Source organism: Odocoileus virginianus, chromosome 1 (genome assembly GCF_023699985.2).
Source record: "Odocoileus virginianus isolate 20LAN1187 ecotype Illinois chromosome 1, Ovbor_1.2, whole genome shotgun sequence".
Lineage (NCBI taxonomy): Eukaryota > Metazoa > Chordata > Mammalia > Artiodactyla > Cervidae > Odocoileus > Odocoileus virginianus.
In genome coordinates this window covers 68,938,453-68,950,625 of record NC_069674.1, presented here as the reverse complement: position 1 = coordinate 68,950,625, position 12,173 = coordinate 68,938,453, and the positions used below count along the sequence as shown (strand labels likewise).

The window sequence follows — 12,173 nt, the reverse complement described above, 5'->3', positions numbered from 1 at the left end:
ACAGGGTAAAGGTGGCAGAGTCATGACTTGACAAAATACTTACCTGTGGGCTTCCTCCATCCAGCACACCCCTCCTGACAATAAGCCTTAATGAAAATGAGCAAGACTAAAACCTCACAGAAACCCATGAGGGAAAGAACAAGAGAACTTGCCCCTCTTAAGTGTCCTGCCTGCCTAACTAAATTTCTATCCAATCATCACATAAAACATTTTATAAAACAGAAATTTACCAAACACAGTGAAGACATTTAACCTTTTCCTTCAATAGTACCTTTCACTGGGTCACTAGATCAAAATTTTAATTGTTTAAGTTTTTAAGAATGTATGATCACAATTTAGGACATGGCATGGTCGTAAGAACAACCTTTAATAATGAAGTCTCAGGAATCTGTTGTCATTTTTTTATAAAAATAGAAATTCAAGTCAACCACTGGCCCTCCAGAACTACGCCCCATCAAAGTCTCTAATGTAAATATAAACATGTCATTCACTCAAAAATGAATGGCTCTGAAACCCTTTAGGGCCTATATATGGGCTATAAAAAGGTCATTTAATAGTTTATGTAATCTCTAGATCTATTAAAGCACATCATCATAGTAACTATTGCTTTAAATATCTTTAATAAAAATAAGAAAAATATTTCTACAATACCGGAAAACAAATGTGCTACAGACTTATGCATGGATGATCTAAAGCAAGAAATTCCTTACTATTTCCCAAACTCATTTAAAAAAAAAATGGAACTTAAGGTCTAAACTTAATAGCAGACATAGAGCCAAAGCCCAAGGTTTCTAAATTATCACCAGAGTATTCACAAAGCACTGATAGCCACTGGAGTGTATATATCAAAAAATCAACTCCACTGACCTAAAAATTAGGTGTTTCCTCTAGAAACCCTCTCTTCAGCAGCTGTTTTAACAACATTCCAAATGTGATGCAAGAGGAAGGATGGCCCTGCCTACCATAAACAGGCTCACTTGAAGAACAGGACAGAGGACCAGTTCCATCTTTCCATCTATCAAGAGGGAAAATGCACCCTGCAGTTAACAGAAAGGATCTTAAGGCTAAGAAGAGGCAACATCAGCGGTCACCAAATGTCACCAGTGTCCCCGAATCCGATCCCTGTAAGAAATACAAAAACCTCCTCAAATGACCAGGCGTGAGGGGAGTGCTTCCCGGAGGAACCAGGACTTAGCAGACGCACAGATGGGATGTCATTCGGGGTGAAAGCTGGAGAGGCTCGCCCTCAGGCTTCTGAAGCTCCAACAGGCCAGACACCAAAATGCTGGCTCTGTTCCAAAGATGGTAAATGGCATAATAAAGGTCAGGAAGGAGGAAAGGACCCTGGTTCTTGACACATTCCTGGCCCTCAAAGGACTACAAATACACAGTCCAGTATTCCTGAATCTTGGGAAATGAAGGCATTGCCTAGGTCAATCACACAAAGAGCTAACTCAGAGGATCCAACACTAAAATACGGAAACAGCATTTTGGAAACTAAAGACATTATTTCTTCCCTCCACTGGTTCCAATGACATTAAACTACAGGTTACTCCGCTGTCACTGCCACTCCTGGGCTACCCTTTAGTAATGCCCCAGGCAAAAACAGAAAATAACTCCTTCCACACCTATTCACCCTGCTGAGCCTCACCTCCAAAGCTACTAAGCATGCAAACAACTGACCAGAAGCATAGTTAAAAATGATATTCTCCAAAGAAAAAAGAGATCATGAGATGCCCTTGCTTCACTTGTAAGACATATTTCTTCTCCAAAACTAGAAGTAAGGCCTCCATATTAAAAAAGGAAAAGGAGCAACTCATCTTATAATTAAGAAGCTTTCATCTTTCAAGAATCATATAATACGGTGACACTAGACGTTTCATGTGGAGAGTGATAAAGCAGAGCAGACGTACGTTTATAAGGGTTTGAAATATTTACATTTTTTAAAATTGAAAAGAAAAACTAGAATATTAATTCAGCCATTAGGAAGCAACAGAACTGTCAGAAAGGATACGTATTCCATTCATGCCTGAAATCTTGAAGTCATCTATAAGCTGCACTACCATGTCTTTATTTGGGTCGCTGGGATCACTTTCTCGAACCTAGAGAAAGAAAAACAAAGTCAAGAACATAAGTGTTTAAGACTGAAAGTCATTTCCACTATACCAACCAAAACTATTTTAATAAAAGAAAATTTTTTTAAAATAAAAGATTCAGTATTTGAATTTATAAATAATAAATTCAATTAATTTAGTAAAATTCAGAAAAATTCCTCTGTAAAATTATGTCATTAACCTTTCTTATATTATTCACATATTTGTAATACTTACACATTTGAGCAATTTTATTTCATCCAAGGCTGTCTCCGTATAATGCTGGGCACTTTTTACAACTTTCATTGCAACAAATCTTTTTCCCCTTTGAAAAAATGCATTAAAAAAAATATTAACAGCAGAAGTGTTAACTAATAAACCAGACTAATAAACTAAACATTATAGTGAACTCTAATAAGCTCTAATTAATAGAAACTTTTAATACTTTCCTTTAAAATAGTACTTTTCAAATTGTGGGGCCACAGTTAAGCAGTGGCTTCATAAGTAGATCTTTTTTGCTTTTTGTTTCTGTTCTGTCCTCATAAAAATATGGCACACCAGATAAATATCAGAGTTCATCGTCAAGTATGGTCAAGATCAAGTATTATTTTAAAACACTTTTATTTCAATTCACACATACTACACATGAGTATGTGTACTATAAGAAGGCAGTTTCATATTAAGGATCATAGCTTTTAAAAAAAAGAAAGTCAAAACCCACTAATGTGAAAGGTCTATATGTTATTATTTTATATTTGAAATGTTTTTCTGGTATGGATGAATTACTATATGACTAGACTGTGAAATTACAAAGAATAAGTCTGAGATATAAAAGCAGAAGAAAGTTAATATTTAAATAGCTTGTTATAAAATAAAGATGTTGAACCAGATCAGGAATCAACAGCACACATGACCAGGAGCACTTACTGCATATCCCAGCACAGCCAGACAGTAGAGAAGTGGCCCCATCCTAGCTTCCTGATTACATGGTACCGGCCATTGAAGAGGTCTCCAATTTTCACTGGATGATAGCCACCTATGATTGTTTAAAAAAAGAAATTTTTTTTTCCCAGAAAAATAGTAATAGAAACTTTTTCCTTATCAGTTCTTCATATCAGGAAATAAATCTCTAAATAGTAAAACTGGATGTGAAACATGCTTAATAATAAAACATTTTTTCAAGAGCATCTTTCATCAAGAGAAAAATGCCCTATGTCTTTCTTTTAGGCTTCTTCAGTTTTTAAAAACTTACCTTGAAAAAGCAATGAACCAGCCCAACACACCATAACAGTAACTGAAGGTTTTAAAGTCTAGGTGCACATACTATGTGTATTCCAACTCTGGACATTTCTAACCAGTAAGTTAAATGCAAATCTTCTGGGGTCAGTGTAACACAACTCACCAAAACAAAGGATGTGTACTCTGCATAGTTCTGCATACCAATAAGGAAGTATACTATACATGACAATTTACCCACCAAAAGAACGTGCTCCTCTCACCACTTGTCCTCAACCTCAAGCTCCAGACAGGAAACAGGTTGGAGAGCAAGAGAGAGTACTCAGTGTTAAGGTGGGCTTGGGGAGGTAAGAATGCTTCATAGGGACCTCACTTCGCATTGTAAATAAGATGATCAGGGTACAAAGAAGCATGCCTAATATGATACCATTTTGGTGAAACACACAAGAAAAAGTCTGGAAAGATAAATATATTTAGCAGCAAACATCTCTGGATTATAAAATTACTCTTTTATTCTTTTTATCTCTATTTTATTTTTTTTCCTCTATCTTTTCCAATTTTTTCCTAAAAAAATACTTTTCTACATTTTATTCTTTAATATCTACTGCTTCTTTTTTAATTGCAATGATGCTCTCATTTTTTAAATCTTCAGAATTCTTACAAATCCCTCAAGAAAGGTAAGGATGGTTCATGCCTAGTGTTTATGCTCAAAACAAGAAGCATCTAAACCACACCCTCAATACATCTGTCAGAGGGCCAGGAGTAGCAGTTCAAGAAATATTATAAATGTTATCATTATAAATTGTGTTGAATTATTAAAGCAGGAATTTAACTAGGTAAGAACTTTATAAGAACTTTCAAAGTCTGTAACAACATTTGTGGCAAAAGAAGAACTGAAATGAAAGATAATAAATTAGGAATAAAACATAATAAATTATTAAATGAATGAATGGGTAACTAAATTTATTGTGGTTATCATTTCTCAATATATACATGTTAAGTCATTAGGCTGTACTGCTTAAACTCACATAATGCTTAAGTCAATTCTGCTTCAATAAAACTGGAGGAAAAAATGGCTATTACTTAACATACAAGGCTACACCAAATTCAAGTGGGCTCTGAGTTCACAACAGTGTTTAAATCATTCAAATTAACAATGAAAAGGAGGAAAAGAAATTGAATACTATTCAAGTAAACTAGGGATACTGTGCTAAGCACTGTATTTTCAAAATCATGATCCACTGAAACATGTTGCAGACCTTCCACAAAGCGAGCAAGCAGGGGTGAGGAAGAAGGAAGGGAGGAGAAGTTCTGTTTGGGAAATGCTAAGTTGAACAAAGTGAGTAGATTTCTTGACCAAAGGGGTTCTCAGAGCCCAGTGTCTTAACACACATTGGGAACCTCCAAGAGCACAGAAGATGCTACAAATTCCAGACATAAAATCATTTCGTCAAGAAACTAGACACATTTCGCAGCACAAAGTATTTAGGAAACATTGATGTCTACTGTTTCTTACAACCACTCAAAGTATTTAGGAAACATTGATGTCTACTGTTTCTTACAACCACTCAGAACAGACGGTGTAATTTCTACACTGCTGAACTGGACAAAAGTCTCAGGAACCATAAGTAATTGGTTCAGGGCTGGAAGTCGGGTCTGACTCCAAAGCATACTTTGTTCACCAGTAAGAAATGCATTCCATTTTTAATACCCAGAGGACCGTTTCCCAGTCTTACTACACAGAAACATGATAGCTTAATTGAAAGCTATTTATCATTTAATTGCATATTATAGCTAACATGAAAGGTTCTAAATTTACAACTAATTTAATTATGTGTAAAGAGAAGAAACCTGTACCACTACTGCATGTTTCAAATTTGAATTCCTGAACAGCCAGAGTGTGTACATGTGAGCTACAATCAACGGGCACTATTTCCAGTGTAATCACAGCAGAAGCGCAGCTGTTCCTTTTCTCGATAGGACTGAAAGTTGAAGAAATTACTAGCATAGTCCAATTATTTCAGGAGTCCTCACACTAAGAATACTATGCAAAAAAAAAAAAAAGGCCAACTAAACAAGAGGGGCATAAAAGTAAATCTTAAGACAAAAATATAAAAACAACTGAAAGTATCAAACATATCCTAATTTTTTTTTCTCTTTGGCCTTGCCACGCAGCACACAAAATCTTAGCTCTGATCCTAATTTTTATTTTGAAAATTGATGTACATAATTTCAAAACTGAATCCATGTATTCTCAAATCCTAATTTCCTGATTTCTACAGGAAGCAACAGTCTTTCCAAACATGTTTCAGTCTCTTCTCACAGAATGGTTAACTCTCAGGCTGCCAAGAGAGTGGAGCACATCTCTGCACAGCAGACCTCACCAACTGCCTCAGCATCCAGGGAATTAAGAGAAAATGAGTTCTCTTCTCCAATTCCCTGCAATGAGCAAACAACACGTACCACGATGGCTACTAACAGAGGAAACCCGGTGTCCTACACAACACTGTCCACACAAAAGGAATCCTGAGAACAGTCAAAGGTTAGACAAGGCTCCCTCCTTCTGCTTCTTCACCATCATTCAGTATAGGAGCACGGGGTAACAGCAGTGCCATACAAGGGCCCTGCTGACGGCTTCAGAGAACCAGAAAGGGTCCAGCAACGGATGACTCCTCTGACTTAGGGGTTTGGTTGATACAACTGTACTTCATGACTTACACTATTTATTATAAATCATGCATTCATCATTTAAAAGTTTTCCTTTTATTCTCCTTTAAAAAAAAAAAAAATACTTGGCCATGTCACACATCTTGGAGGATCTTAATGTTCCCTGAACAAGGACCGAACCCACGCCCTCGGCAGTGAAAGTCCTAACCACTGGACTTCCAGGGAATTCCCCAAAGTTTTCCTTTTAGTCTTTAAACATATATATTAGATAGGATTACAAACACAAGCGAGCAAGAATGGGTCATTAAGCAATTAAGTCCACTCCGATTCTTATCTCCCAAGCACACCCAAAAACCCATAAAGATCTACCTGCACCATTTATTAGGAAGGCTTCAAAGGAAACAATTCTGAAACTATCCTCAGCTATCTGGGGCGAACTGTTGGCCAGGATAAAGATGACTCCCTTTTCCTTGCTGAGCACAAGACTAGTTCAATTTGAACAGTGAATCAAAAGTTCAGAACTCTCTCATAGACAAAAGCCTGGAAGAATTTTCAGCAAACTATTTTCTAGCAAAAAATATAAGTATAATTTTTTTCACTGACCCTAGTTTCTAAGCTCTCTGATAGTGATGTAATAAATTAAACAACATATTAAAAGAATAACACATCATGACCAAGTCGGGAGTATTCTAGGAGTTAAAAGCTGTTTAATATTCAAAAATCAATAGATGTAATTCACCACAAATAACACACCAAAAGAGCAAAAACTATATATCAGATCAACAAGCACACGAAAAATACTTCACGATATCAACATGCATTCCTGATGAAAATTCTCAACAAAGCAGGGCAAAAAGAACATCTATGAAAAATCTACAGATAACATCAGTCCTAACTGTGGAAGAATGAATGCTTTAACTGCTAAAATCAGGAACAAGGTAAGTGAGACTACTCTCCCTACTTTTATTCTATACTGGCCTGGAAGCTCTGGTCAGCACACTGGGCAAAATAAACGGAAAGGAAGATGTAAAACTATCTGTAACCAAAGAAGCCCTTATGGGGCCTTCCTGGGATAGACCCCCATCCCCCATATCCTCTGCCACAACTCTTCTCTGAAGTACCCAGATAATAGTACCTCAAGCATATACCTAAGTTTTTCAGATGCTAAAACCACCACCAAATGTCAGAAATTAACTACTTGATGATCAAGAGCAGGCAGCCCCCAGACTTACTGGTACCTAAGGTGTGGTCACCATCAACCAACCACAGAACTGGGCATGAGGAGATCACACACCTTGGGACAGCCCTGCCTTTAAATATATGCTTTGCTGAAATCCCTCAAGGAGTCCGGGGTTTTCTGAAGCACAAGCTACCTGAAGTCTCTCTGCTCGGCCCTGCAATAAACCTTTCTCTACTTGAAACTCTGATGGTTCAGTCTGCTTGATCTCACTGTGAGGTGGAGCACACGAACTTGCTTGGGGATTCAGTAATGTATCTCTGTTCATAGACAACTTGAATGGTAATAGGAAAAGGTAAAGGAGTCTACAAAAAGGTTACTAAAACTACTGAGTAAAGAGAATAGGAGGATATAAGCTCAAGATGTAATAACTGTATTTCTAGATACCAGCAATAAACAATGAGAAACTGAAATCTTAACAATATAATGATACTTTGGACTACCCTGTGGCTTGGTGGAAAAGAATCCACCTGCCAATACAGGAGATGCAGGTTCAATCCCTGGTCTGGGAAGACCCCACATGCCATGGAGCAACTAAGCCCAAGCACCTAGAGCCCAAGTTCCACAACAAAAGAAGCTACCACAATGAGAAGCCTCCATTTGGCGCAACAAGAGAAAGCTGTGTGAAGGAACGAAAACCCAGTGCAACCAAAAACTAAATAAATTTTGAAGAAAGATAAATCACAAAGACATAATCCTAAAAATAAAAAAAAAAAGATAGATACTGAGGAATAAATTTAACCAAAGATGGGAAAGGGATCTCCCTGGTGGTCCAATGGCTAGGACTCAGCGTTTTCATGGCTGTGGCCCAGTTGCAACCCCTGGTCAGAGAACTAAGATTCTATAAGCCATATGGTGTGGCCCAAACAATAAAAATTTTAAAAAATAAGGATTAAAGAAGCATAAAAACCAATGTAATAGCAAATGCTAGTTGCCTTAAATTTAAAAAGGAAAAGCGCAAACAAAGTCATTTCTTGAGACAATTAGATAAATGTAAAGGAAATTTAGATGACATTATGGAATAATTCATTTTCTTCAGTGTAACACAATGATATGGTTATGTAACAGGAGAATGTACTTTTTCTTAGATGTCTACTGTAAATGTCATGATGTTTTTAACTGCTTTTTAAATAATGAAGCATAAGAAAAATGTATATACATCACATACATATATAATAAATAAAAGAAAATGTAATTATTCAATGACGCTAAAATAGACGAAATTCAGGGATTCCCCATATTATTCTTTAAAATTACTTTATGCTTGAGAATTTTCACAATAAAAAAGAATGCCATTTTTCAACCTGTCTCTTACTCATTCCAAAGGTGTGGTGGTGCAAGGAGCTCTCTGGATGAACAGGCAATCCCAGAGCAGGTGGGGACCAGCTCCAACCACTGGGGCAGAGGAGAGAGGCTCTGTTGCAGGTCTGGATAATACATATGGGTGTGACCCCAGATCCTCAGAAACAAACTCTGAACAGCAGGTTAAAGGGGAAAATAAATGAAAAAACCTGCTCAGGGGCCATTCTAGACTCTTGTTTATGATGCCATCTGAGGCAAACAACACTGGGATGCTCTATCATCATTTCTGCTGAAAGACTTGTGTGTTGGTAGTGGTGGTGGGGGGCGGGGGGGTTGTTACACACACTAGTCCAACATCACCCAGGATGGAAGCATTAGTCAGGATTAGAATCAAGCTCTGCTACATTCTAAACACTGTGCTCTTTCTACTATGATAAAGTATTGAACCATCAGCTAAAATCAGTCACTTCACTCAGTCGTGTCCAACGCTTTGCGACCCCATGGACTTCAGCACGCCAGGCTTCCCAGTCCATCACCAACTCCCAGAGCTTGCTCAAACTCACGTCCATCACGTCGGTGATGCCATCCAACCATCTCATCCTCTGTCGTCCCCTTCTCCTCCTGCCTTCAATCTTTCCCAGCATCAGGGTCTTTGCAAATGAGTCAGTTGTTCACATCAGGTGACCAAAGTATTGGAGTTTCAGCTTCAACATCAGTCCTTCCAAAGAACACCCAGGGCTGATCTCCTTTAGGATGGACTAGTTGTATCTCCTTGCAGTCCAAGGGACTCTCAAGAGTCTTCGCCAACACCACAGTTCAAAAGCATCAATTCTTTGGTGATCAGCTTTCTTTATAGTCCAACTCTCACATCCATACATGACCACTGGAAAAACCATAGCTTTGACTAGATGGGCCTTTGTTGGTAAAGTAATGTCTCTGCTTGTTAATATGCTGTCTAGGTTGGTCATAGCTTTTCTTCCAAGAAGCAAGCATCTTTTAATTTCCTGGCTGCAGACACCATCTGCAGTGATTCTGGAGCACCCCAAAATTAAGTCTGTCACTGTTTCCATTGTTTATCCATCTATTTGCCATGAAGTGATGGGACTGGATGTCATGATCTTAGTTTTCTGATTGTTGAGTTTTAAACCAACATTTTCACTCTCGTTTTTCACTTTCATTAATAGGCTCTTAAGTTCTTCTTCACTTTCTGCCATAAGGGTGGTATCATCTGCATATCTGAGGTTATTTATATTTCTCCTGGCAATCTTGATTTCAGCTTGTGCTTCATCCAGCCCAGCATTTCATATGATGTACTCTGCATATAACTTAAATAAGCAGGGTGACAATATACAGCCTTGACGTACTTCTTTCCTGATTTGGAACCAGTCTATTGCCCCATGTCCAGTTCTAACTGTCACTTCTTGACCTGCATAGCTAAAATATGTACCCCTTTTCTTTATGATGATTAAAGTATGAATTAACTGTATAGAATTGCGAATGAATTCAGAAAAACTGATATAAAACAGAAACTGGCACTTTAAGCAGTAGGCATTTTCTCAATACAAGATAAGAAGTTGGAAATGGTTCATCAATGTTACATAAGTATCTATTGTAATTAATCTTCATGAACAAAATTTTAGAACCAGTGTTTAATAACTGTGATTTTCAGGTTACAAAACAAATAAGAAAATAAATTACTGCTTTAAAATCATATCATACACAAACTTCCTAATGTGTGACAGTCATATCATACATAACAGTTGTAAGAAATATGTTTGTAGGGTATATCAACTAAAAATTTGTTGAAACTAGGAAACACTATTTTCCTTAGTAATTTAAGGTAAAATTTAGATTATACACACCTCAGTAGAAACACTAATAATAATGTGAAATATAAAAAGGCAGGGACTCCCTGGCAGTTCAGCTGTTAAGACTGTGCCTCCACTGAGGGGGAATAAGACCCAGTGGCCCCTCATGCCACACAGTTGCATGGACACACAGGCACACACAAAGCAGTATGCATAAATGTACAAAAACAGCCCAAGAATCTAACCCCAAAATAAGCAACTATGAAGCCTATGACACAACTGCGAAACTCCCTTCAGACTGGGGGAGATTCAATAAGGAAAACTTATTTAAAAATTCTTGAATATAGATTAATCTGTTATTACATCAAGTATTTCCCATAATACTAATAAATGGGAGAGAGCTGTAGAGGGAAAACCAGAGAAAAGACAAATGCTCCAGAGACAAAGGATCCTTATTTATCTACAACCTTAAAAAGATAAATATGACGGATGAAGAAACAATTTTTGCAGTTGAGCTACGGTGACTGCAGTAAACAGAATAAGAGACCTTGAACACTTGAAATGTTAATACAAAGGCCAACAAATAATTTCAGGCCTTTGCCTCCTTATCAATTTACTTGTACAGACTTGTGCCTAAATTCAGGGATGCCAACTTGGAACCACAGCAGTGGCATTTACTCATTAAGTGACACTGAGTAAATTACTTCTCTGGGCACTTGCCCCATACTTCACTTTCTCAAAACCATATCTGGGCACATATTAAGTGCTCCATAAGTGTTGACTACTGTTCCACCACTGCCCAAACCCACTGTGACTAATGACACAGATTGTGAGTCAGAGACCAGGCTCTGTCTATCAGATCTAATCCCTTGAATCTAAGAAGACTCTCGAGAGAGAGTTGTAGAAGACTCTTGAGAGTCTCTTGGACTGCAAGGAGATCAAAGCAGTCACTCCGAAGGGAAATCAATCCTGAATATTCCTTGGAAGGAGTGATGCTGAAGCTGAAGCTCCAATACTTTGGCCACCTGATGCAAAGAGCTGACTCATTGGAAAAGACCCTGATGCTGATAAAGACTGAGGGCAGGAGGAGAAGGGGATGACAAAGGATGAGACGGTTGGATGGTATCACTGACGTGATGGATACGAGTCTGAGCAAGTTCTGGGAGTTGGTGATGGCCAGGGATGCCCGGCGTGCTGAAGTCCATGGGGAGGCAAAGAGTCACACACGACTGAACTCAACTGAGGCCAATGTTAAGAGTATTGCCTACAGCACTTAAGATGGTACAACTAACTGACCCAAAGTGAAAAAGGAAGGAAAAGAATCTAACTCATCTTTTCTCTTTTTATTGAAGTATAACTGATCCACAACATTATGTTAGTCCAAGGTGCAGAACACAATGATTTGATATTTCTATATAAAACAAAATGGCCACATGACAATTAACTCACCATTTTATTAATGACTTATCCAAAGACTGAAATTTTCTTATAAGAGAATCAAGACATTCAGCACTCAAGTTTAATGTCACCTCCCAAGAGATAAGGCTGTGGCTACTCTGCTAGGTGCCCTGGGTGCCCTCCCCACCCCTGCCAAGCCAGCTATTTGGCTGCAACCAGCCCTGTGAGGCCTCCCAACAACCACCTGAGCAGGTAAGAGCAGGGAAATGAAGCAGTTCCTTTGGGCCAAACTTTCAGCTGACAGCAGCCCCAGCTCACGGTTTGACTGCAACATCATGAGAGAACCAGATCCACATCAACAAAATTTTGGCATATTTTCTGAAAAGACACACTGATGGTCTTTGGGAAAAGCCTTGAGAGCAGTGCAAGTTG

The 12,173-nt window shown here is 38.1% G+C and overlaps 1 protein-coding gene across 13 annotated transcripts in view; it reads right to left on the bottom strand.

Annotated features, from left to right (window-relative positions):
• The window catches only part of SRPK2 (SRSF protein kinase 2), a 248,141-nt gene that overhangs the window by 44,101 nt on the left and 191,867 nt on the right, over positions 1-12,173 (bottom strand). For all 13 annotated transcript variants that reach the window (XM_020907474.2, XM_070469462.1, XM_020907477.2 and 10 more), the window contains 3 exons: positions 3,021-3,129; positions 2,331-2,418; positions 2,015-2,102 (listed from right to left, as the gene is read on the bottom strand). In XM_020907474.2, the coding sequence (XP_020763133.1) occupies positions 2,015-2,102; positions 2,331-2,418; positions 3,021-3,129 (285 nt within the window). The remainder of the gene's footprint in view (positions 1-2,014; positions 2,103-2,330; positions 2,419-3,020; positions 3,130-12,173) is intronic.